The sequence below is a fragment of the Talaromyces stipitatus genome, genomic scaffold (assembly GCF_000003125.1).
Source record: "Talaromyces stipitatus ATCC 10500 scf_1105507295523 genomic scaffold, whole genome shotgun sequence".
Taxonomy (NCBI): Eukaryota; Fungi; Ascomycota; class Eurotiomycetes; order Eurotiales; family Trichocomaceae; genus Talaromyces; species Talaromyces stipitatus.
The window spans coordinates 247,862-273,284 of record NW_002990113.1 but is presented as its reverse complement, the minus strand read 5'-3'; the positions used below and the strand labels follow the sequence as shown (position 1 = coordinate 273,284).

Genomic DNA, 25,423 nt, shown 5'->3' with positions numbered 1-25,423 from the left:
AACAGGGATATGTGAAGCCCCACTCTTTAATTGATACAGATATGTTCTACCATACATCTAAGATATTCACAATGTTTAATCATTGATATGCCCCCGCCAATGTTCTGACTAAGGAGTATTGTTCTTGATGTAGTCCGCAATTTTTTCCGCCACCATGTACACGGTTCCTTGGGGAACACCCGGCGGGAGAACAGGGAAGGACGAGGCATCAACGACGCGAAGATTTTTTACGCCATAGACGCGGCCCCGAGGATCGAGCACGGCCATGGGGTCACTGGCCTGTCCCATGCGACAAGTTGAAGTAGGATGAGAAATGGTTTCAAAGGCTACCTTGATATAGTCAAGGATCTGCTCGTCGGTCTGCACCTGCGGGCCCGGATATGCCTCGGCACCGATGACCAAGTGGTCTTGAAGGACGGGTGTAGCCCATAGCTGACGCAGACGTTTGAAAGCAGTGATGGCGACCTCAATATCAGTTGGATGGGTCAACCAGGCGGGATTTATCAATGGTTGATCGTGCGTGCTCGCTGATGAAATAGAGATATTTCCTCGCGATAAGGGTGCAACCATCCCTAATTGGACAGAGCCATACTCATAACCGTCGTCAGGGCCACCCTCACCTGGGTAGGTAAAATTTCCGGCCCAGGTTGGAACTGGGAGGTACTCGAATTCCGGCCAATCTGCAGGGAACGTTGCCAGATCTGGTGTAAACAGAAGTTGATAAGTGGTCAGCAAAAGTCAGAAGCCACAGTGAGAGTGAGAGTAAAATATGAAAAGGTTAAGTAAGGATGTTTGAATAACCTACCTGCTTGAGCTTGGGCGGAAAGATTGGCCCGATAATTTGCTGGTATCTTTTCATATCCACCAAAGTCTCCTCCAGGATTCGATAAAAGGCCGGACTGTTCTGTATTAAATTCTTGAATAGCTTCTTCCAATGCATTCCCATATTGAAGAGAGGTCGTCGTCGTGACATCGACGCGATAAGCAATACCAAAAAAGATATGATCATTCATATCTTGACCAACTCCAGGTAGGTCATGGATGACCTTGATTCCGTGTTCTTGGAGAATTACAGCAGGACCAACACCAGAAACCATCAACAGCTGTGGAGATTGGAATGCACCAGCAGACACTATGACTTCTTTATCAGCGAACAAGGAGTAGGTGGAGTTTCCGCTCGAGACTGCAACGCCTTTGGCCACTTTTCCATTGAATAAAATCTTCTCTGCCATCGTGGTAGTATAAACAACGAGATTAGTTCTATTAAGGATCGGGTCCAGGAATGCCTTCTCAGAAGACTCTCGATAACCATTCGTGTGATCGATTGTAGCAGCCAGCCAGGATGAACCGAAGAGGCCTCCGCTGGTAAAGCCATCACGAGGCGCGATTCCAATAGCTTGCAAACCCTTTTGAATCCATGTGTTGAAGGGCTGGCCAAAATTGGCATAGGTGATGTCAAGGGGACCGGTAGTACCGAGTGTGGACGGATCGTACGCCGGAGTGGTATTAGCCGCTCTCTTGCTCATGTCTGGGGGCGTGAAGTTGCCACTTTTGAGGTAGTAAGGAGAAACACCGTCGTAGTCCCAATCACTATCACCGGTGATATTGGCCCACTTGTCATCAAATGTCCCCTTTGTTCCTCTCATGTACGACATGTAGTTGAGAGCAGAGCAGCCGCCAAGCTTGACAAAATGGTTAGCATTGGATGCTTGGTGTCAAGAAAGATTTCCGAGCTAACATACTGTTTTTCCGCGAGTGAAGTGAACGATTGCATCTCCAACCCCCTGCGAGATGAAAGTATCTTTTTAGCAACCCGATATCATATCGATTTTTTCTAGACAGAAATATCGAATCTAGCGAGCATTCTTACCGCTTGAGGAGTAGTTGTGAATCCCCACTCGACAAGGGGATTCGTATCCGCAGCAGACTTGCCATTGTATACGTAGTCATTCCCAGGTATATCACTCTGATTTCCAGTCACCGACTCGTAAAAGGTGCCGGCCTCAATTACCGCCACTCGCACTTTCGCATCTTCAGTCAGACGGTTTGCTAACACGAGACCCGCAGTGCCACCACCTACTATGACATAGTCATAGTTACAGTTGGAAGTTGTGGTACAATTCCATCCCGGATTTCGAATGGCCTGGGCAGCAGCAGTGTCGACAAGACTACCAAGTAGCTGCCAAGCAAGCAAGTGGATCACAGAAATGCGAGAGAACATTCTTGAAAAATTCTCCGAACGCAGGTACCTAAAACTAGTAGGTGGGATTATGCAATAAAAACTTCCACGAGGGATATCCATCACATTTTAAAGCACATCTCACATGGCTTGCAGATCTGTACTCACCTGCTCAGTACGAAATACAGCAAGATTAAGATTACCATGTTCGTAATCTAGACGGCTCGACTTTTGTCATAGGTGATGTCCTTTACTTGGGACCACAGAATACGAAAGCTGAGGATGGCTTGGACTGTAAGCTTAGTATTCTTCTGCTCATTTGTTTTTCCTCAGCTCATCGTATGGAAGTGCTTTTCCCTTGTCAGTTCATAATTGGCGAGTCCCTGCCTGCTGGACCGTGCTTCTGCATGGCATATGGCCCCCATAAGGTTACGTGGTTGATCTGCTAACAGGCATGCATAGGAGGGTGGGAGGGGATCAATTAACTTTTGTTTTTCTCTTTCAAGCCACTTACTCGCTTCAATGTTTTACTACTCGAGGAAAACTGTATCTCCATTATACCTATTTCCTAGACTTGCCTAGTGCATGCATGTACCTAAGCACTCTGCAGGTTCAGTGCTACCCCGTAGTTACTCCATTCATTAAGGAATACCAAGCTGTTTCCAAAACCTCAAAAAATCCCATGTTCTCTTATATCAATTAAAAGTCTAGTCATGTTCACGACCCACTTCTCGTACTCTGTGGCTATATTCATCTTTATTCCGCTACGAGGCGCGCGTGGTCGTTCTGCAGCTAGAAATCTATAGCTGAGGTTATTAGACCCCAATCTAAGGAGGGCCCGGCTGGATCAGTCTTATCGATTCACCCCCAAAACTTGTATTACCTCACTGACTCAAGACATCGACCATATATGTCAATATATTCCGTATGATTGTCATTTTTTACTCTGTCTGTGATTTTTTGTTACTCGAAGCTCTTGAACACTCAGTGTCCACCAGTCAACAGCATATGTAGCTTACGGGCCAAAAGCAAGAAAGCCGAAAAATTAAGCATATCTTGATTTATTATACTCATCAAGATCAAATGGGGGAACACTAAGTGATGGTGATCTATTTATTACTCGGCACCAGCACCGAGTAAATATGCTTGCTAGCCCTAGCTCTAATAAAAGTAATAAATAGTAATAACTACAAACTCGGTACCAGCACCAAGTAAATATGCTGGCTTTGTGTACTGAAACTCGGATCAACCAACATTAAATAAGCAAGTAGACTAAATTGCAGAATACTACAACCGCTTGACAATCTTGCTTTACCTAGCTCAATTGAATTTACCCCTCAGTCTATTAGTTCCATAGTTGCTTAGCAGCTATCCCTCCAGTAATAGAACTATCGTTCCAATTGTAGGCTAGGCTGCTGGCATGACGTAGGGAGATTGTCAAAAGTATGCAACCACAAGTATGGCGTAGACAGAAGTTTCGAGAGCGAGACCACCGAAGGGTCCAATGGTGCATGTAGAGGTTTGAAAAGTAACAGGCAACTTGACAAAAGTTTTACCTCAAGCCATCATATCTGATCGGCAAAAAATACAATGGGATTTCAATACAAGCATGCTTTGGTTGTGGGAGCGACCTCAGGTATCGGGTTAGCCCTAACTGAGCGTTTGCTTCACGATGGCGTCTCAGTCACGGCCGTCGGCCGTCGCAAGGATCGGCTCGATGAGATTGTTCGCAAGTATGGGGAAAGAAATACTTCGGCGGTTCGGATGGACATTTCAAAATTAGACAACATTGCGCAATTCGCTGAGAGGTAAATTTTTTTCTTCTTTCTTAGAAAAGTTCAGTCCACAGCAAGGACACTGACAAAAAGCATCCATATCAGCGTGATAACAGCGCATCCAGATCTTGACTGCATTTTCCTCAATGCTGGAATTCAAAGTAAGATCAATCTTGCTGATTCCACTCAGTTCGATCTGGAAGAGTTTCAACAGCAGATCTTGGTCAACTTTACGAGTATCGTTGCCCTCACGCATGCCTTTCTCCCCTTTTTGCAGGGCAAGAACTCCCCAACAAGTATAGTCTTGTACGTGATTGGTCAGAAGAACATGTGTGGAAAGAGAACAACGTGAATTAGAAGCCAAGGAACTGATTCTGTGGTTTCCATCTACAGTACCGGCTCGAATTTTGCCTTTATTCCTGCAGCCCCGCTACCGGCATATTCATGCTCAAAGGCAGCTTTGAATGCCTTTGTTCTCAGTCTGCGGGAACAACTTCAGGATTCGACGGTTAAAGTGGTTGAGGTGTCACCTCCAGCTGTACAAAGTAAGTTCTATACTATGAGTGTATATTTTGTGAAATTGCGAGGTCACTCGCTCACCATACGTATTACCAGCCGAGTTACATGACTATCTCGGAGCTGAAATGGGACGCGAAATTGGTATGCCGTTGGACGAGTACGTGGATATTACGTATAAAAGGTTGGTCGCTGGGGAAGACCAGATTATCGTGGGATCAATCGGGCCTCCTGAGATTTTCCATGATATCATTAGGCATCGTCGCATGCTATCCACAAACCTAGCTCAGATGATGAGATATCAAATTGTAGCAGGTCAGGATACGGACTAAGCGAATTGCATCAATCAGCGAAGGAGAGGGGACTAGCAGTTACATCAATCTCTAGCTGGGAATCAAAAATGATACAGTGTGTCGAAAGGAAACTCGTCTACACAGTCAATTTGAGCAAGAGTAGTAATTTTTCTCTTAGACATATAGAGACAATACGGTGCCTGTCTGATATCAATTGGTACCTAGAGGGCGACGTAGGGTTTGTTAATAGCCCTAGCTGTCGGTATAGCAATCTTGCCTATCTCGGCGCGGGAATGGGATATGGTTTATCCGTGCGCTATAGCGTACGGAGGATAACTACACCTCACCACCCGCATGCCCCTAATTCTTAGGATTAGTCGCAATATTAGGAATTCAGTATTACTGGCTCAGTCAGCTTGTTGGATTAGCTGTCCTTCTTAGATCTTGCGATCTAACGAAGGTAACCCAACACTAGCATAAGTGTATAAATAATATCGATGCACGAGGAGTCCGCTTAAATACTTCAAATTGCGTTTTCGAAGTATTTCACAATTTTCAAGGTTTCGTTTTCGCTTCATTTTCATTTTCTTGAATTCAGTCCTCTCTGAAAGAACTGTCCTCTGTCTTGCATATCAATAAATTGTGAAGTTCACGCGTACACGGATTTACTCTGGTGCAACCGGGGCCTCCAGGGCAGAAGAAGTACTACATACAGTACGTAACCGCTGAATTCCACCCTTGCGACACCGAGTAAACAGCCAATCAAAACCATCATTTGAACAGTTTCTTCTTTGTTTGGATGTTACTTTGCCCTCTTATTAAAAGAAAATAAAATATAAATAAAACAGCAAGTCGGAGTTGTGCCGATCATGTCAGCCTTGTAAACCAGGCAAAAATTGGAGACGTAGTTGAATGTAGGAAATATTTCAGTTAACTCCGAAATCGAGCGCCGATATGCCGATATGCCGAATTGGGAGGCAAAACTTGATTGCAATAATCAAATATGTCCAATGTGATATCTGTCACAGCACAGTGCTGCATCTGCACCTCGCGCAGCCAAACAAAGAAAATGATCCCCTTTACTGCGGCCTAGAGGTGAGAGAAAGGCGGGGTCTCAATGGTGGCACATATCGGGAGATTCTGATCTATATATCTATACCTATATCTATATATACAGTAATCTTATACCCTCGGTCGTAAATTCCGGCCTTCAGATATTAATACTTCAGTTATTTACCCTTATTCCTGCGAAGCTACAATTTACACTTATTTCCATTCAATCCAAGTTTAGAGAGACACGATGTCGGTGACTCTAGTGAACAAACAAGTCGGGCAAATTGGCTTCGGACTAATGGGTATGTGCCCTAGAGAAATTTTTGATGTGTGTTTTGAGTGTTAGACCTCCCCATTCACAATATTACAGGTCTTACCTGGCGGCCAAACCCTGCTCCCTACGAGGAAGCTGCCAAAGTGATGAAGCATGCCTTGGAGAAGGGTGCAAACTTCTGGAATGGCGCGCAATTCTACGGACCGCCCCACGCTAATTCTCTGCAGTTGCTGGAGTACTACTTCACCCAGTACCCCGAGGATGCCGACAAGGTAGTGCTCAGCATCAAAGGAGGTATGACTCCTCAAGGCCCCAATGGTACTCGCGAGGGTATCCAAGCCAGTGTCGACAAGTGTCTCGAGGTGCTTAAGGGTAAGGTCAAAATCAGCATCTTTGAGCCAGCCCGCGTTGACCCCAATGTTCCGATCGAAACCACTGTGGAGGCCTTGGCTGAGTATGTCAAAGCCGGGAAGATTGGTGCGATAGGGTTGAGTGAATGCAGTGCAGCTACCATTGAGCGTGCTCATGCTGTTCACCCGATTGCGACTGCTGAAATCGAATTGTCCTTGTTTTCAACCGATCCATTGACAAATGGCATCGCTGAAACCTGCGGCAAGCTAGGAATCCCTTTGGTTGCCTATTCCCCGTTATCGCGTGGCTTCCTCACTGGCCAAGTGCGTTCTCCCAGTGATATCCCGGAAGGTGACTTGCGCGCCCACTATCCCCGATTCCAGCCAGATGTTTTCCCTCTCAACCTGAAGTTGGTAGAGGAGCTCGAACAGATTGCGAAGAAGAAAAGCGTTACACTGCCACAGGTAGCGATTGCATGGGTTCGCGAGCAGAGCAGAACCCCAGGCATGCCAGTGATCCTTCCAATTCCAGGCTGTACTACGGTAGCCAGAGTGGATGAGAACCTGACTTCAGTTCCGCTGGACGATGATGACCTCAAACAAATCGGTTCTATACTCGATCAGTTCCCCGTCCATGGAGCACGGTATGGCGGGCATATTGCCAAGTACATGAGCGGGTGATTTAGATTCTCAATCAATTTATTCTAGCTGTTTAGGTAGCACATCGAGTCTATTACTTTTTGGTTATCTACATGAATAGTGATTTTCGATGTGGAAAATGAGCATGGATGGGAATTAACTTGACCAATAAAACGATAAAACTCCCTTTACGGACTAATTCTTTATATCGTAAAGTAACTCCTAATTTGATTTGCTTTGGTAGACCGCCAACAATGCAAAATTTAATTCAGAGACTATAAGATCCTATGGTCTCAATGCTCCCTCAATATGATAATTACGTATTGAATGGCACAAGCTCCACCGCCCCTACCGGCATACCGTGCTTCACCTTCTGATAACCGATACCACCTGATAACCGATTTTCCCCATATAAAATCTATAAAACGGTTCATTTTTAACCGCTTATAGTAGTAGTAGTAGTAGTAACGTAATCGGTAAGCGAACCGGCCATGTAAGCGAACCGGCCACCTCTCCGGAAAATAACTTTCTATATTGATTTCAAATCCCAATTTCTCAATCACGTACAAATTATATACAAAAATCTAACTACTAGTACGACTAGGACATTGATTTATTCTATGCCCCATAACGTTACAACCACTGCAGCGAAATTGGCGGCGTACGACTGCTTGAGAAGCTGGGAGCTCCGGCTCAGCCAGAGTAGTAGTAACAGCATGAGATGCCTCAACCTGACCTTGTACGAGCGCCTGAGCTTCCTCTCTAGTAATCCCTTGCTCAATAGATATCTGTTTATTAGATCTTTTGCGCTTTTGCTTCTCTTTTTCATGCGCAGCTCGTAAATCACGGTTTTCTTTCCGTACGAGTAAAGCATCATTCGCTAGTATTTCGTAGGCTTTTGATAACCGTATAACTGCCTGATTGATTTCTTCATTCTGATTCAGGCTTCCTGTACGCTTATTTATACGCTTATTGATTGTAGTTGACTGGCGTACAAATTGGCGTATATTTTGAGGTGTTTGTAAGCAGGATGATGCTGTATTGCTTGATCGACTTGGAGGGGGGGTTGGAGTCTTCAATTGAATATTGAGATGTTGAAGAACTCGATCTGGATTGAAAGGCACTAATCCGGTGGCTGCGAAGCTATTCCGAATAGTTTGAGCTTTATATGCCACTGTACGAGCCTGTGGAAATGCTGTTAAGAAGTCGATTTTGTCAATATGATTAAAACCAAGCCTCATTCGTTGTTCAACAAGCTGCCCATAATATCGCTTTAGAACTGCAAAACAGCCAACATCAAGAGGCTGTAAGAGATGTGAAGAATGAGGAGGCATACAGACTAGAATAATCTTATGATCCGTACATGTACGGTCAAATTCTGCAGTCAAATGGCTTCCATGGCCATCAAGAATCAACATACTATATGTTCCCAATGTACGACCACTAGTAAGAGGAATAAAATGGGTTTTAAGCCATTCTAATCCTATCTGATCTGTAGTCCAGCCATTATCGCTAATATTGATTCTTCAATCATCCGGAAGCTCATCAAACCAGCCTAATCGTACGTTTTTCTTTGCTTTGAAAATCACATACGAAGGCAGAGCCCATCCGGTTGAATTTGTTGCCTCAATTGCAGTCACCCATTCTCGATTTCCAGGCTGTAGAAGCTTTGGCTGAGCATATCGATCGCTTCCAGTAATAACCTTTGCAGTTGCGCAGAGTCCCATAGCAAAGCCCGTCTCATCAAAATTATAGATATCTTCTGGTAAGATGCCGTACTCAGATATTATATCTCGTACGCGGTCAAAATGGCCTTGTATAATCTTTGGATCTTCACATTTGGCACGTTCGTAGTTGTATTTTCGTGAGAATTTGGATTCAATCTCTGGGCGACGTTGAACAAGATTATATACCCATTTATCTCCAACCCGTTGATCTCCATGTTGTGAGAGAAGATAATTAGCCATATCTCGTACGAGAAAGTGCCGGGGCGGTAATCCACGTTTAGTTAAATCAAGCACCCATTTGACAAGCGAATCCTCCTCAGATTGACTCAATTTATGGTTGTTGGCGCGTGTTATTTGTCGATACGGCACTCCTTTCATTCGATCTTGAAGAGTTGTACGAGCAACCATATAGATTCTTGCAGCTTCACGAATACTGCGAATTCTTTCATTTTTTAAATCGGAAATAGCTAATTCGATCTTTCCCTCATCCTGAGTGGATTTTAGGGGGTCTTTTTTGCGAATTGGTGGCATTTTGACGCGTTGTAATATGGTAAATCAATATAGAGAGTTATTTTCTGGAGAGGTGGCCGGTTCGCTTACATGGCCGGTTCGCTTACCGTCCCTCACCGCCTGAGGAATAACCCTACCTGAGGAATAATTTCAACGGCTTACTGTACAGAATATTTTGAAGCTTTACAACACCACATAATAATTAAATATAGTGAATTTCTGGTGTAGCACTAAATAAGCTATGGCGAATCTAAAAAGCATAAAAGTTAATCGCGAAAACGTGCAGGGGGCCGTATCGCGCGGCCCCTACGGTTTGTAGTAACAACCACCTCATTATCCTCCACATGAGCCTCAGGTTGCACTCTTGGCTTTGCTTGCCTAGAAATTTGCTTTGTAGGCCTTTTTGAAGCCTTTGGAGTTAATATAACATCATTTTGAAGCTGTAAATCAGCTAGCTTAGCCAATTCTTGCTCGTCCTTAAGCCGTTGCTTTTCCGCAGCCTCTTGCTCACGCTGCTCGCGTTTTTCTTGTCGGATTTGAGCTCTTTTAACCTTTTCAGCCTCTCTAGCTTGCTTTTTAAGCTGTTGTTGAAGCTTTTTATCATCTTTATGAGCCTGCTTCTGCGCGGCTTCGTCATTTTTTTGAGAAATAATATCACGAGCTTGCTGAACCTTAGTAGGGCTCATAAAAAGCGCTCCACCATCTTGTTCTGATGGTAAACCTAGTAATAAAGGCTGTTTCTTGTTTTTAGGCTTCTTTGCATTTATGAGAGCTCTTTTCAGGCCTTGATTCTCATTTTGAAGCAAGATAAGCTGAGTAGAAAGATGTGACACCGTTTCTCGAAGCTGTAGAGCCTTTTCATCATAAATATTGTTAACAACAGTTTTAACAAGCTTCTCAAGCCGTCTCCAATCTTCTGGAGGAATAATTGAAGCTCCGGATTCGCTTGAGGATGGCCGGCTGGTGATTTTCTTGTTGAATTTGTTGATAACAATCTCCGGATCAAAGGGATATAGACCAGTCGTTCTGAATGCTGAATTGATATTCTTGCTTATAAAAACCTCATTCCAGCTAGCCCAAAAAAGGCGAAAAAAGTCACGTTTAGTGAGCCGGGTGAAGCCTTGGCTATCCCTTATAAAATCATCCAATTGCTTCGTATAAGCGTTAGAAAGAGGCGAGAAAAGAGCGACATCAAGAGGCTGTAAAGTATGTGTTGCATGAGCCGGAAAGATTGCTAATAGAATTCGATTCGAGTCGCAGTATTCAATAAACTTCATTGTAACGTGGGATCCATGCCCATCGAGGATAAGAAGGCGCCATCCCCGGCTTGCTTGAGATTTTGTCTCTTTATCAAAAACATCCACCAACCAGCGATATCCGATATCATTATTAGTCCACCCTGACTCTGAGGCTGCAAAGAAGCATCTCTGTGTTTGGGGATCGTAATCTTGAAGCCAAGACATGGGAAAGAGGTCTTTAACACAGAAGCAGAAGCTGCCCTAGCTGGTGCTCAAGCAGCAATAGCATATCCAACAGTTTAATTTGCTACCAACCTATGGATCTATCTTGATAACCTGGAAGTTGCCACGCGCCTCCTATCCTCCTCTACAGGATTCTCTCAAGAGGTCTTTGAATCCTTTCGCACCCTTGCAGCCGCCTGGCCACTTCGCAAAAGGCTTCCTCATATTAAAAGCGGATCTATCTAAATCCAATGGGTCCCTGGACACGCTAAAATCCCTGAGAACGAAGTGGCTGATCTTGCTGCTAAAGAGGGAGCTGCCTCAATCCCTCCTGCTCCTCACAAATCCTCATACGCCTCGCTAAAGAGATACGCCAAGACTCAATCCCTATCCGCTGCTTAGTCACAATGGGAGAAGATGGTACCATAGAGCTATCAAGATCTAGAAATAACCACTTCCTCTAAGCGCCCTAGGGAGCTTCAACTTAACTGACTTGACCTTGGCCATATTATTGTAGCCTGTACTGGTCATAGAGACTTTGCAGACTACCATAAACACTTTAACCATGATGATGCTTATCTTCTCTGCCAATGCAGAGCACGAAAAGTACCTCTGTACTTCTTCTATCATATAGCTAAGAGACGAGCCCCTCGGCCTCCTAGGCCTTCTTCTAAGGTCATCTCTTTTCTCTTAGGCACTGCTAAAGGAGCACAAAAGCTAGCCATATCGCTAGTAGAGACCCACTTCTTTGAGGATATCTGCTCTCACCAACCTCTCCTTAGTACCTAGCTAAGACAGCCCTACTCTTCCTTTATATTTCTCTTCTCCTTCTTTCTTTCCCTCTCTGCAAAACTTACTGTTCAGTTATAATAGTGGTGGAGTGATAGGTCATGAAGTGTAGGTGGACTATTGCAGCTGGCAAATACCTAAAACCCACTCAAAGTGGACCTCCCTGTAAGACCACGGTAGCTATAGAAATGCGCTAAAGAGTCTCTTATTTATACATAAATCTGATAGGACTCGAAACCTGAGGCTTACCCCTCGGCGGCCTATGTCCCAGTAGGGATCGGTGGGAAGCGTGCGAGTCACGAACCACGGCCGTTAAATATACACACACACACACACACTCGATTGTTTCCACAAACCAACAATTAGTGAACATTAAGAATATAAACTACAAGGTAAATGTAGGAATAGCATATTCCTGAAGTATTCAATATGGGAGGAGATAAAAGGGGGATAAAAAGGAAGTGAGTTAGAGGCGGCAGCTGTAGTTAGCCTAGCTTGGTTAGCTCGGCTTTGTTTACCTACACCTAAGGTAGCTGAGCTCCTTTAGAGACAAGAACAGACACAACTGAATACAACAACCTCGAACCTACACTTTACCTGTGTGCACACCCCTGTGATACCAACAGTAAACTTACAAGAGAATTTTCAAAGTACTAAATTAGAATATCCATAGTAAAGAGGACACGGTCAATTATTGCACGATTCCCCTGAGTCTCCAATGTTGCTCGGTGAAATGGTTGAAGGAAGGACTTGATTATACGAAGTCATTCCCAGTCTTTTGGAGAGAGATAGTCTGCTTGTAGTGTAGCAAAATGACTCTCTGTGTAGGTATCAATTGATCCTGCCTTTTGATCAGCCACAAGAAGTATCTGATACCAGCTATTCCATCTGGTACGATTGTCAAGTGGAATCATTCTTCCTGCTATATCCTTGAACTCCTTTGTGCGACCAGCAGAACCGCGGATATGTGAGATAATATTATGAAGCTTTCCTAATGGCTCTAAAAGCCAAAAAGTCGACTGCTTCCCTTCCTCATCTCTTATTTCTCCTTTTGCTTCCTGTTTATCATATGATTCAAGTTAATTTATCTTAATTAGGTTGTGAAATAGAAAGGCTTGTACCACTAGATTAATAATATAGCCAATACAGCGAATTTGTCAAAAGATAGAGTCCTATTCAATCTTCTTTTTCTTCCAAAGATAAGCGCTCACTGTACGACAGAGTGTATCATTTGAGGAGGCATTACCACAAACAATAGAGCCGAGCTTTTATACAATTCCATAATCCTAAAGAACTGGAAGAAGAACAGCAAATTGTTCATCTCCACTATGATTTGTCACAGATCGAAGAGCAAGAAGAGCCTTAGAGAGCTATTCTCAATTTTGATCAACAAAGTGAGCACAGATTCCAAGAAAAAGATACCGGTTTGGAGAGGTCCATATATCAAGTGAAAGGTGAATATTTAATAATGCTGACTGAAGTTTCTTTCGTATAATGTCTTTTTGGATTTGCCATGACTGGTCAATCAACTTAGGAACAGTTGAATAAGCTGTAATAAGGTAGTCCTCTGATTCAGGATTTAGAACTTGACAAAACGCATGGAACTCCGGCCATTCAACCATCCGAATAAAAGATTTCTTACGACAATTAATGAAACCAATGCTTGATCAATAACTTCTTGATTTAGTACTTTCTGCAGTACGTGGCTGTTGATCTGTTCTGCTTGGCCCGAGGAGTCTGCTTGGTGGTAAAGCTGTTGAAGTTTATCAAGTGTAGCTGATTGTACGTGGTGTAGGTCTCTTTCAACCTGGATCTGATGCTTAGAATTGAGATGTTTCCGGAAGTTAGTAGTAACTGAGCTACTATATTGTGATCCTGGTAGGCAATGGATGTAATACATAATGCGATTTTGGCCTTTAAATTCTGGTTTACCATCTTGTGCTGTTCGAGCATGGGCCCATGTCGCAAGAGCTGACCGACTTCTTGTTGATTGAGTTGAGATTGAATCCACAGTTATTGAGGGTGCAAGAAGCAATGAATCCACCTCAGAATCCATATTTGCAGGATATATAATATAAAGAGGGAGAAGTTAAAGCACGAAGATTATTGAGATGGGCATCATCGAATTACTTAACTTGTGGCGTCTACTAACAGACGGTGAGGCCGGTATGGAAAAGTATGGATAAGTATTCCATCCATACCATACTAATCCATACGGGGTATGGATTGCCAAGCTAATCCATACCGGGTATGGAAAACCAGCCTGGTTTCTAATATCTCAAGACTTATAGAAGAGGTGCACTTCCAAATTGATATTTCTGATAAGGATTCATATAGCGAATCATGCGTTAAATCTAAGATATGGTTTATATATAAATCTGTTGAGAAATCAAGGTGTTGAAGAAGGCCATTTTGTATGGGACTTGCAGGTGTCCGGATGAACCGTGTGGCCGAATGACCCGTGTAGTACGTTAGTGCTCGCCTTCGCTTAGTCATCGCTCTAGTAAACCAACGTTCCGACATCGGCCCCAGTGCGTCGGAGCGAGGCATCTCGATTGCTTCTGTTGCAAACTCGGTAATCTATCCAGGCCTTACCGGATTGGGAACAAAGTATTGGCAAGGATCGTGGATCTTGTTGCAAGCCTCATATTGTAGGCGCGCGATGCCTCTTGTTAGATAATATGAGGTGTCGAATCGACTTCGAGTCGGCCCCTAGTTGGCTAGTTGGTCAGCCAATTAAGGAAAGACACGTTTTATAGCGAGGGGCTTGGATTCTTCGATATAGAGGAGAATTCCCCATGTTAGAAATAGACAGAGCGAGGAATCAAATCAAGAGATACGCTGATATAGAATTGGCGAGTAAAAAGGAAGTGTTACCGTGTTATTACACCGTTCCACATCTCCAACAGCTTCTTTGATCAACATATTCCCAGATGCAATTGTTCCATAATGTATTTGTGGATTGCTGTCTTCGCGGGTGATACAATCCTCCTTCCACTCCACCAAACACTAATCACAGGACGTTGCACTTTCAGGATGCCCATGCTCTATTTTGAATAGCCGGTCCAACTTGACGTCGGGGCGACTGAGTCTTCTCTTTCCCGGGCAATCTGCTCGGCCTTCGTGCCGGCTTCGCTCCAGGCGTCGTACCAGCTCTCGGGATCCAGGTCCTTGATTTTGCTTACTGCCTCGAGAATTTCTGCGATCTCGCCGCCCTCGAAAGGAGCCATGGCAAGGAGTCGCAGGAACTCGAAGTTGAAGAAGGGTGACTTGAAGAAGGTGTGCATTTTGTCTATGAAAGATAAAAATTCTCAAACTAATTTGGAGACCAGAAGCGAAAAAGGACGATGCCGCTGGCCGATTTATTCCAAGTAATGAAATGAGCAGTGTACAGAGAACCTCTTGTATAGACTCATAGGCGAATCGTATTGATCTGCGACCAAAGATATTTTGATTAGAAGCGGAATATAAGCAATGATTAGGTGTCGTCGTGCACTAACCTCTCTTCTACATGCCTGGTTTGTGCCACGCCGAACCCGAATGTTGCCGCCGAACCCGATAGAGTCATCGGCGTTCAGCGATCAATTCCTTGAATGAAAGGTGGAAATCGAAAACAGCTAGTAAATAGGTTTTTGCTTAGAATGCCATGAGCGAATAGGTTCAGTTTGGGACACAGTTGTAAGCTGATACAAACTCGTGAGAGTGTCTCTTAGTAGTGGAGGTGTGGGTCACTCAGAACAGCCAAGTGTAATTTAACCCATCAGAAACCAGTGCATTTAAAAGTGCTACTTGCGATAATAAGTTCGATAATAAGTTATGATTAAAGCATATTGTGAACAGCCACGAAATATAATGTGTTCCCATGCCATACAATGCCATTCAACAATGTGCAGTGAGTGTATCCACTGAACAGACTATGAAACTGGAGCTCTCTAAGTATCGTACACTACTTGGCCTAGGAGGTCAAGGAAGAGTCTAGACATGGGCTTGTCCATTCTCGTGCTTCACCTTCTTCTTCTCTTCTTCCTCCAGTCGATTTTGCTCCATGGTATCGAGTCCTGTCTTGTGAAGCTTGTGCTCTTTAGAGAGCACCTGCTTACTGATTAACAAGCTCAAGAGCAGTGCTACACCAGCAAGTGCAGTGTAGAATATCCATTCAGTGCGTATGCTCGAAGTATACACCTCATCGATGACGCGTCTCTGGTCATCGGGCAAAGTTGGGATTAGAGTTAGCGCACTCGATGCCTCCCCACGGATTATCTATTCGGCTATTTCGGGTGGGAAGGCGGCAGTGATCTTGCCCGACTGCTGTGATATGCGGTTTTGAAAGATAACGCCTCCAAAGACGATCGACATGGCAGTTGCGATGTCACGAATGAAGAGGAGTGTCGTTGTTGCGGCCGCGATATCTGCAGGTTTTGTGAGAGTGAATATGGCCATTATTGGAGCCTGGAAGACAGGCCCGAGTCCGAGCCCAGATACGATCTGGTAGATAATGATTCGTGACCAGGATGGAGAAGGCTTGAGGTCAATGTAGAGACCAGTTCCCAAAAGCATTACTATCAAGCCGATGTAGATAGGTGGTCTGTATCGGCCCGACTTGCTAATGTAGTATCCGCTCAAGCTTGACAAAACGCACAAGGTGATTGCTACTGGAAGTAGATAGACTCCAGAGAGGATGGGAGTGGCACCGAGGACGCTCAGGAAGTACAGAGGAAGATAGTAAAGGTTGGCGATAAATATGGCCCCGTGTAAATATGCGATACCAAAAACGCTGACGTTGGAGATGGACTGGAAAAGTCTCATTGGAACGATGGGATATTTGGCCACCTTCCATTCGACCACAACAAATACGCCGAGCGTCACCACCCCAAAGACTATGAGGCAGATGACGATGGCCGAGTCCCAAGGGTATGCACCGCCACCATAGCCCAGTCCTAGTAAGAACATCACGGTTGCGCAGACCAGCAAGAGCGTGCCGAGCCAATCCATTGCGAGCAACCCCTGGATGATGGGTGTTCTAGGTGTGTGGACCTTGAGGAAGAAGAAGACGCATACAGCGGCAACACCAGCAACGGGGACTGTGAAGAGATGAGTGAAAGTGGTTTAGAAAGGTTTCGAAAGCTGTGACATACGATTAATCCAGAAACACCATCTCCAACTGACGAACTGGGCGAAGGCTCCACCAATTATGGGACCAATCCCGCAGGCCAAACCCCAAATGACACCAATTACGCCGTAATACTTGCTTCGTTCACTGTTTTAATGTTAGGCAGACTACTCGTGGTGATGCGCATTTGATGGCTTACCGGGGACTGAATGCATCACCAACGACTGTCGCTGACAAGCCCAATATTCCACCACCGCCTGTACCCTGAATCACTCGTCCGGCAAGGACGGCATGTATGTTAGGGGCAACTGCGCCGATGAGGGAACCGATGAAGAAGACGAAGATGGCTCCGAGCAGTGCTGGCTTCCGGCCAAAGATGTCGCTAAGCGCACCCCACGGGGGAGCCGAAGCTAGTGTCTTGAGTTAGCGCAGGTTGTAGGAAAAGTGGAATGAGGTTCTACCAGCAACGGGAAGCAAGTAGGCCGTTCCGATCCAGGCGTATTCAACTGGAGTGGCATCGAAGGATTTAGCTATGGTTGGGACTGCGGTAGATACGATGGTCTGCAAGAGATATTGGCACTGGACGTGTCCGTTCGCGCCTTGCAATCTGCAGACGTACCTGTTCAAGGGCCGCAATGAATGTGGGAATCTGTCGTAGAAAAAAGTTAGCTTTTCATTACAGAAGCGGCCCGTTGTCTTCCACTCACGCATATGGAAACGATAAGCAAGAAGGCTTCCGCCTTAGTCAAGCTCTCGGGTTCCTCATTGTCTTTTGGCGGCTCTCCTGTGCTGCTTGGCTTCTCAATCTCCTCGCACTCTTCTCCTGTGGGCGGTGAATCAATGCCAGGAACTGACTCCGACGGCGCTTCCTTGTTGCTGCTGTTATTGCTCATGGTTGATTTGATGCGAGTTTGTAACTGGTGCGTGTTTGCGACACACTATTAGGTTGGCAGTGTGCAGAAAATAGTTCCCAGTAGAGAGAGAAGAACCTCAGTGTTGAGGACAAAGCCTCGTGTTTGGGGGCTCATATTGGAATCTACAAACGCGTGGCATCTACGAACGCTATAGATCCGCAACTGCCAAGAAACGTAACCGCCGAAAGCAGTCAACTACTTGTCGCGTCGCCTCCCCCCACCCTAGACCGGGTGGTGGTCGGCCCGGACTCAAGGGCCACCCGGACTCAAGGGCCACCCGGACTCAAGGGCCAAAAAATATGAAGTCTCATGTAAAATGTTTTACAGTCCACCAACGCCATATAAATTGCATATAAAAACTAGACAGGTGTTAAATACAAGCATTGTTCACCTATCTCCCTGAGTATCAAAGAAAAACCCGCTGTTTTGAGGCTCTGTTGAAGCCACTTCTTCCATCGGCTGCGGCACGCCAACGACATGGCTCTTATAGATTTTCAACAAATCCCCATCATGACGGCGTTTTATGAGGCGATTCGCATCTTTTACATAGAGTGCACCACTCGCTTTGACTTGGCGCTTTGTAGTTTTTTGATTCTTGCGCGTTGCTATATCACGAACCTTGGCAAAGCTCTCACGGTGTAGATCGCCTAATTCGGCCAAGGTGAGACTGCCTTGATTAACCACTTTTATACGGCGTGAAAGGCCCGGGCTTACTTCGTCAAGAATATCCTTTATTCCGTCAATCGATTTTTCAATCTTATTGACATAGCGACGTAGTTTTACGGCCGTTGATGGTGGAGATATTGATTTTGTAGTTGGTGAGCTGGGAATAGTGTCATCCGCCTCGCCATATATTTTTAGTGCATCCCCTTCAGCAACAAGTGCTTCAAATGCTTCCTCTGGCTGAAGCATCATATCAAGTATAAGCCGAGGATTAAGAGGCCAAATTCCTCGCTCTCTCCAGCCGTGCCGAATCGTTCGTGTGGTAAATGTCTTTATCCGGATATCGCGTAATTCTTCAAAAAAGTCGTTTTTATCAAAATCGAAGCCACCCAAGCGTGCAATCTTGTTCACAACCCGTCCATGAACATGTTTATATTGCTGAAATGGCACTCCATCGAGCGGTTGTAAAAAATGCGTAGAATGAGGCGGAAATCGGAATAGGCGAATGTGCCAAATTTCACAATATTGCACGAACTGTATAGTAAGATGAGTTGTATGATTATCCATAAGAAGTAACCGCCAATCCGGGAAGGCCCCGGGCCTAGAGAAGTGGTCAAAGTGTTGAAGCCATTCGAATGCGATCTCATCTGTGATAAATCCATTCGAAGCAGGTGCAACTAGCCAGTCGTCATCTTTTATATGCCGGTACCATTCCTCCAAATGGACCTTGCCTTTTGGAATCAATAAAGGTGGTATAATCTTTCCTTCGGCATTTATACCCTCAATGACAGTAATTGATTCTCGAGAGGACAGGCTAGATACCCTTTTTGATGTTTTTGGATATGCTGTTACCACCGCTTCATCTTTTCCTTGTCCAACAATGAATCCGGTCTCGTCGAAGTTCCACAGATTTTGAGGGCGAATTTTGTATTGTTGTATAGCGAGCTCGAGGTCAATAAACCAGCGCTCAACCTCACCATAATGCTCTGCAACGGTACGTTCCTTTTCTTGAGGCTTTTGAACGATTCGTACATATTGTTTTGGCAGGCGCTTGATAAAATCGTGTACCCAATTTTTTCCGGCACGAGGGGCCTCTCCTGGACCACTGAAATCTTTGCCGAGCAAATAATTCGCACTTTCTTCAATTTGCTGATTCGTAGGAGGCGCACCTATATTATCTAGATACTCAATCCATAGAATAAGTGCCTTTTCTTGATCTAGAGATAATAGGCGCCTCGTAGGTGGGCGTGTTGAGCGAGAGGGTAAGCCATGCCACCGACGGGACAGTTTTTTGCGAGACACCCCATATTCACGCGATAATTTGCTAAAATTCGGCTTTTTTTCGTGTTGACACCCTCCTCTTCTTTATATAATTTAGGGGTCATTTTGGCTCTGGTTTTGATGTTTGTAAATGCCAAGTTGAGATTTTGAAATTTTTGGCCCTTGAGTCCGGGTGGCCCTTGAGTCCGGGCCGACCACCACCCGGTCTAGGGTGGGGGGAGGCGACGCGACAAGTACTTCCGAACCGTTTCGGGAGTGACTAATCATCCGCCCCACTTACTGCCGAACGCTACACTGACCACCTCCGGCTAAGGTGCCGGCCAGCAGATTCACCAATCACATTACATTGTCCAAATGGGGTATGCTTCTTGAAGGACACCGAAGGATTGATCTGCACTAAGGATGCCGGGACCCACTTTTCACAGGCCTGTACTACGTATTACATGAAATTCATGGGCCGTTACGGTAAATTGGATTTCTGTAATACGGATTTTACAGTTGCAAATTAGAAATATTATGAGCATTTTTCCACATACAAATTACTAGGCAAGGCTATGATTACGGGATTTTACGTATTTGAAGAAGAAAAAACGAGATTTGTTGATTGGGGGAAACTAAAAACACTTGAAAAAGCAGTAATAATCCCCCGAAAAGCCAATCCTCCCCCCAATCCTTCCCCAATTCCCTCTGGAAAGCTAGTGAACCGTTAACAATCTGTCCGAAATTGTATGGGAATCCTTACTTACCGCACACGATTCGAGAACACAAAAAATGCTCCTCGAACTCGGAAGACCTGTATCATAAGTTAGTTATGGATTCATATGAGTGATAGAGAGGGAATATTTTCACTTTCTGATACCATTGGGCATTGCCGCCCTCCGAGTTGTTGTTGACGGTTTTGAAGATCTTCTCTAGAAGCTCCAGGGCCTCCAGGAGGTACTTCAAGACGTCGATAATCTTAAACAATGGGGCAGCGAAGTCATCCAGGCAACCGGCATCGAAAAAGTCGTTCTTTTTGAGGACCATGATGACGGCCACGGCTGCGGCGAGGAGGGCCAATTTGACGAGGAGCTTTGGCATGGCAGGCATCTTGGCGGAGGTGGTAAAGGTGGTGGTGGTAGCAGCGGCAGCAGGCAGTTTAGAGAGTAGATTTTCGACAATTCTTGAGGCAGGAGTGGTGTGTAAGGAGAAAAAGATTGGGGGGAGAGAGGGTTTATATACTCTTGAGAAATTAGGCGAACTAGGCAAACCGTACGAACGAGGCAAACATGATGCAATCCACAGGAAATTCCGGCACATTCTTGTGTTGACGGCGTCGTCAATCCGGATTGACGATATCGTGTGATATTGAGACCATTCGGCGCTATAAGCTAAGCCGGATTGGCCCTAATCAGGGCATAATTATAATCTGGCAAAGAAGCTTCTTCTGCTGTACGTTTTATACCAGAAGTAGGCTCTGAAGCAAAGCTCTTGACAGATTCAAGAGAGTTGATATATTGGTTGAAAGATTCAAGCTGAAGCAGGCGCTCTTGCTCAATTGATTCATCCAAGAGAAGCTCCTCAGTCGATAGATCTTTTCTTTCTTAACTTTCTTTTCTCCCATCTTAAGTTCTACTAGAGTTGAACAGGCTAGATTCGGTCATGGGGAGTAGGCGGACCACTGCAGCTGGCAGCAACACCCAGCCTCTACGTATAGAGGTCAACCATCTGACCACGGCAGTTATGTAAAAACGCTAAAGAGTCACATCATGTAACTAGTTTTTGACACCCAGGGCTTACCCCCTGGCGGCCTTTATCCCACTAGGGAATGGGTAGGCAGTGATTAATCACGACCTACGGCCGTTAAATAATCATACACACACAGGTTGACAACCCGACCTTACGTAAGCCCTGCACTGCTGCCGCCACCGCTAGTGCCGCTCAGGTCAGCTCATATTCCCTCGTTTTACCACCTCCCTTCCTGCCAACATCCATGCACCGCGCATATACTCATCACGAACTGATCAAGCTCGCCCCCACATTTACGCGTGCTGTTCACAGTGTGACGCGCTTTCTTTGCCGCGTCACTATGCCCAATCCCGTCCAACGGTCCGCCTGTGACAGGTGCCACGGCCAGAAGCTGCGCTGCTCAAGGTCCGGACATGGAGGCCCTTGCATCCGCTGTACAAAGGTACAAGCTGTCTGTACCTGGACCCCCTCAACACGCCGCCAGAGCGAACACCTAAGTTCGAAACCGCCAAACCTTCAAGAATCTTCTATCGCAACTCTGGGCAGCAGCCCCACGTACGATGATGGTCATGGAATCGAGTCCATGACGCCGTTGAACACATCATTCCCCACCGTTCAGACTGAGTTCGATTTCAGCGCGCTCAGTACATGTCCACTGCCGGACAATCCAACGACAGCCACCTGGTCATGCCCGACTTTTGTCGACCTTGTCTCAGGATTCTCGTCAACCTGCGCCCTGTCTAATGCTTCTCCTACGGCCGATCCCTACCTGCAATCGGGGGATGCCGCGAGCACTTGGCAGTATCGATTCAACCAGGAGTGGGCTATGTTGTCTGCAGAACAACAATCGCCTCCAAACGATGGAATTGTACGAACTTGCCCCGGTACTCATAGGGCCAAGTCTCAAGAAACACAAAATCTGCGACTCTCTACTATTCGTAAGCTCTCAGATCTCAACGTTGAAATGTTTACACTTTCTTCCACGATACCTAAGCCTCCGACTTCTATATCACAACCTCATAGCTGGAAAAACAAAGACTTCGCGATCGACAAGACTTTCCAGCTATCACAGCGTTTGATAGAAGTCCTTGACAAGCTGTACCCGCGCAATTCAGAGTCCAATAGTTACATCATGACACGTTTGCAGGAAGATGCATTGCCAGTGTTGGCTCCGAATGACTCTCCATCATTCGATCAGTCGTCTTTCTTGCTCGTACTTTCGTGCTACCAGCGTCTCATTGAAACTTACCATGATATTTTCGGAAACATGCAAGCGTGCTTGGACCGCTCCATGGTAACGGCACGCGAAGATTACGTCCAGATGCCTGACATGAAAGTCGGGTCCTTCTCTGTACCTGATTCCTCTGCGCTCCAGATCACGATGATCTTACAACTGTCTAGGCACCTGTTACGTCGGATGGGCACCATTATCAAGTCCCTTAAAACGAATTACAATGGTAGTGGCACGAATGATCTGATGTCTCTTACATTTAACGCGGTGAATACCAGAGAGGATGAGTTGATTGAGACGATTAATAAACTTCGAAATAGCCTTCTTTCATTAGACATACTATAGTCTATTCACACTACTTTCCTAGCTCCTAAGCGTACTTCCCAATGGCCAGAAAACTATAGCAGCTTTCAGATTGCTAGAGCACCTGCTACTCAGGGAAATTGTAAGGAACTGACAACGAGAAGAAATCTGATTCTGATAACTTAACTGAGAAACTAGAAGCAAGGATAGAAAACAAGAGGACTATCTATAGTCTGCGTTGAGCTGCTCAGGGTTATCGCTAATATTGGAACTGTTTCTGTACTAGCACCAACTTGGTAATATCAACTAAGGAGTATCTAAGAGTAGGGATTTTTCTGAGATTTGTGCACACTATCTAAAACATCACTATCTGGCAACCTTAATCCTTTTATATTCACAGAACAGTTGAAGGGCTTTCCATCGCGTGAACCATATATTTTATGGGAAGTGCCTGTATAAAAGGCTGCTTCCCATGTAGTCACTTTTCTCCATGCCATATCAAGATAACTGCTTTCACTGAGTTCCTCTTTGACTAGATTTTGGATAGCAGCGCTCATGAACACCGCCAGAGGTGAATCTAGTGGCGTTGGATAAGGAATATCCTTTTCAATATCATTCATTCCATCGGGATGAATTGCTTCATCCTCGACGACGATCCCGGCGTCAGTTCCCGCTGCAGTCGGTGCGCCAGTCAGCCCCTCAACCCGTAGGTCGATATCAGGTTTACCCTCTACCCGTAGGTGAGCATTATCTTCGGCTTCAATAATCCTTGAGTTCGATTCGACGTCAACACGAGGATTGAGGCCTTCTTCCTCAGCGTTCAGGATAGGTTCGTCATCCTGTGTCTAGGACGGTCCCTTAACCGTAGTGCTTTGGAAGTTATTATTTGGAATCTGTATACTATTAAGCAGTTCTGCAATCTCATCAATTGTAGTGGTAGCAAGGTTATTGCGAAGCTTATCCACATTGCCATCAAAAACTTCATCTTCATTAAAAGTAACATCCCGAGCGCCGACGACAACTCCTAACTTTGGATTTCAAATGCAGAATATGTTTGTGGAATCGTATCCGACAAGATATTAGCTTCTGGGGCTTCACAGATAAACATGCCTACTCCTGGCTGCCGGGAGCGAAGCCATTGATGTTCAATGAGACCTACTACCCCAACCCTGCATTCTACGCCCCTCACACTGCCCTAACGAACTTTGTCAGCATGTCATAAGGAGCTTGAGCATCATCGAGACTTTTCCGAGAATTGATCAATCGCAGCCAATGGTGTAGCCAAAGGCTACTTACAGAAACAAGGGAATGTAACTTATAACTTTTATCTTCTTTTTGCTTCGGACTTTTCCGTAATTTTAGCTAGCTAGGTAGCCATTGCTACCATTAATATCATGCACCTACGTACTCTGCATGATAATCTAACACCATAGAGACAGACACGCTTCGAATATTCAAATCTTCTGCTTCATTGACTTGAGTAAATTAAATTCATCTCTTTAGGATAGAAGGTAGCCATAAAACCCACCCAGGTTTCCGGCAATCGTGGAAGACCATAGGCGTCACTTGTCATTATTTGTAGCGCGGAGATGATTACCGTTCATTGGTATTGTACGGAACGTGCAGCTTGCTCGTGACCTTTCTGAGCTGATCTCTATAGTAATTCTATGCGACACGGTACTTATATAGACGCGTAACTGTTCTCGTTATCCTAAGATGGTTCTAATTTGACATATGATCTCATCCAGCTAAGTCAAGGGTTGGTGGTTACTTAAACCAATCTTCTTGAAACGCCACCCAAGTTCCGAAAGTTAGAATAATAGTATAGTCGTTATTTAAGTTTCTGAGCCCGATATCGGGTCCTGTCTTCGAGCCTTGATCGAACACTTCAATGCCCTTTCTTGTCATGATGGCCAATAGCGAAGTATAATTATCTGCTGGATCGGCTGTTAGAAAAGAAAACCTTTCCACTGCCGCTGAATTAGTTGGGGTTCGCGCGCTCAATTCTCCGAGGTTCTTCAAGTCCTTATCACGCTATCTCCTCCATAGTGCTATTTTCGTCATGCCATCCTTCTGCTTTGTCGCGAATTGATAGTCTCCATGGGAAACAGTTGTACATTACCAACATTGCCCCTCTTGAAAATACACCTCTCCCTGTGCGGGAGAATTTGATGTCGTTTTATTTTTCCTTTGACACGGACGGATCACTGCTACGACCTCCTTGTTTTGGCCTAGGCTTTTTGGGCTTCGACCCGTTGGCATTTCCTCGACCTTAAGAGCCTCTACGTAGTCGCTCCGAGCTATGCAGATGCCCCTTTTGCGAAGCTTTAGTCGCGTGGATATGGACCGAGCTGCTCCCGACATAAAGAACGAGGGCTGGTAAATATCAAGGATTGGACTCGGACGACTATCGGCAGAAAGCTGCTGGATTTGAAGCATCGGTCGCGGAAAGAGGGCGAAAGTCTTTGGGCGGACACTAGTAGGCAGAGCGAGGGCGAAATACGTGTATGGTGACGGTAAGTCGCGATTTTCAATACTGCCATTGAATTGATTAGCGTACTTGCGGCTTGTTGGGCAATTGTCTTTCAAATAAAGAACCAAAGACATACCTCGCAACCGAACTGGAGT

General features: G+C 45.2%; 8 protein-coding genes across 8 annotated transcripts, besides 7 other annotated features; 3 read left to right on the top strand and 5 right to left on the bottom strand.

Moving 5' to 3' along the window:
• Positions 1-108: 108 nt before the first annotated feature.
• On the bottom strand, positions 109-2,221 carry TSTA_060650 (choline dehydrogenase, putative; the record flags this gene model as incomplete). Its single annotated transcript, XM_002339919.1, has 4 exons — positions 109-701; positions 806-1,682; positions 1,743-1,784; positions 1,871-2,221. The coding sequence occupies 4 exons, from the start codon at positions 2,219-2,221 to the stop codon at positions 109-111; spliced, it is 1,863 nt and encodes a 620-aa protein (XP_002339960.1).
• Positions 2,222-3,769: 1,548 nt separating this feature from the next.
• TSTA_060640 (oxidoreductase, short-chain dehydrogenase/reductase family) lies at positions 3,770-4,802 on the top strand (the record flags this gene model as incomplete). The annotated part of the gene is made up of 4 exons (XM_002339918.1): positions 3,770-3,987; positions 4,060-4,260; positions 4,348-4,499; positions 4,570-4,802. 4 exons carry the CDS (start codon positions 3,770-3,772, stop codon positions 4,800-4,802), a joined length of 804 nt encoding a protein of 267 aa, XP_002339959.1.
• A 776-nt stretch (positions 4,803-5,578) lies between these two features.
• Positions 5,579-5,608: a sequence feature (AT_rich).
• A 360-nt stretch (positions 5,609-5,968) lies between these two features.
• Positions 5,969-7,154, top strand: TSTA_060630 (aldo/keto reductase, putative). The gene is made up of 2 exons (XM_002339917.1): positions 5,969-6,118; positions 6,187-7,154. The coding sequence occupies exons 1-2, from the start codon at positions 6,064-6,066 to the stop codon at positions 7,119-7,121; spliced, it is 990 nt and encodes a 329-aa protein (XP_002339958.1). The 5' UTR covers positions 5,969-6,063; the 3' UTR covers positions 7,122-7,154.
• A 361-nt stretch (positions 7,155-7,515) lies between these two features.
• On the bottom strand, positions 7,516-10,779 carry TSTA_060620 (pogo transposable element, putative; the record flags this gene model as incomplete). The annotated part of the gene is made up of 4 exons (XM_002339916.1): positions 7,516-7,608; positions 7,745-8,566; positions 8,645-9,295; positions 9,745-10,779. 4 exons carry the CDS (start codon positions 10,777-10,779, stop codon positions 7,516-7,518), a joined length of 2,601 nt encoding a protein of 866 aa, XP_002339957.1.
• Positions 7,527-7,546: a microsatellite.
• Positions 7,799-9,292: a mobile genetic element.
• Positions 10,300-10,734: a mobile genetic element.
• Positions 10,780-10,785: 6 nt separating the features above from the next.
• Positions 10,786-11,397: a mobile genetic element.
• An 866-nt stretch (positions 11,398-12,263) lies between these two features.
• Positions 12,264-13,190: a mobile genetic element.
• Positions 13,191-14,483: 1,293 nt separating this feature from the next.
• TSTA_060610 (uncharacterized protein) lies at positions 14,484-14,852 on the bottom strand (the record flags this gene model as incomplete). The annotated part of the gene is made up of 2 exons (XM_002339915.1): positions 14,484-14,612; positions 14,751-14,852. 2 exons carry the CDS (start codon positions 14,850-14,852, stop codon positions 14,484-14,486), a joined length of 231 nt encoding a protein of 76 aa, XP_002339956.1.
• An 830-nt stretch (positions 14,853-15,682) lies between these two features.
• Positions 15,683-17,568, bottom strand: TSTA_060600 (efflux pump antibiotic resistance protein, putative; the record flags this gene model as incomplete). Its single annotated transcript, XM_002339914.1, has 6 exons — positions 15,683-16,646; positions 16,701-16,822; positions 16,875-17,085; positions 17,137-17,236; positions 17,295-17,324; positions 17,383-17,568. 6 exons carry the CDS (start codon positions 17,566-17,568, stop codon positions 15,826-15,828), a joined length of 1,470 nt encoding a protein of 489 aa, XP_002339955.1. The 3' UTR covers positions 15,683-15,825.
• A 344-nt stretch (positions 17,569-17,912) lies between these two features.
• On the bottom strand, positions 17,913-20,622 carry TSTA_060590 (uncharacterized protein; the record flags this gene model as incomplete). Its single annotated transcript, XM_002339913.1, has 3 exons — positions 17,913-19,576; positions 20,280-20,326; positions 20,383-20,622. The coding sequence occupies 3 exons, from the start codon at positions 20,620-20,622 to the stop codon at positions 17,977-17,979; spliced, it is 1,887 nt and encodes a 628-aa protein (XP_002339954.1). The 3' UTR covers positions 17,913-17,976.
• Positions 18,145-19,581: a mobile genetic element.
• Positions 20,623-21,174: 552 nt separating the features above from the next.
• On the top strand, positions 21,175-22,837 carry TSTA_060580 (uncharacterized protein; the record flags this gene model as incomplete). Its single annotated transcript, XM_002339912.1, has 2 exons — positions 21,175-21,231; positions 21,398-22,837. 2 exons carry the CDS (start codon positions 21,175-21,177, stop codon positions 22,835-22,837), a joined length of 1,497 nt encoding a protein of 498 aa, XP_002339953.1.
• Between the last annotated feature and the right edge of the window lie 2,586 nt (positions 22,838-25,423).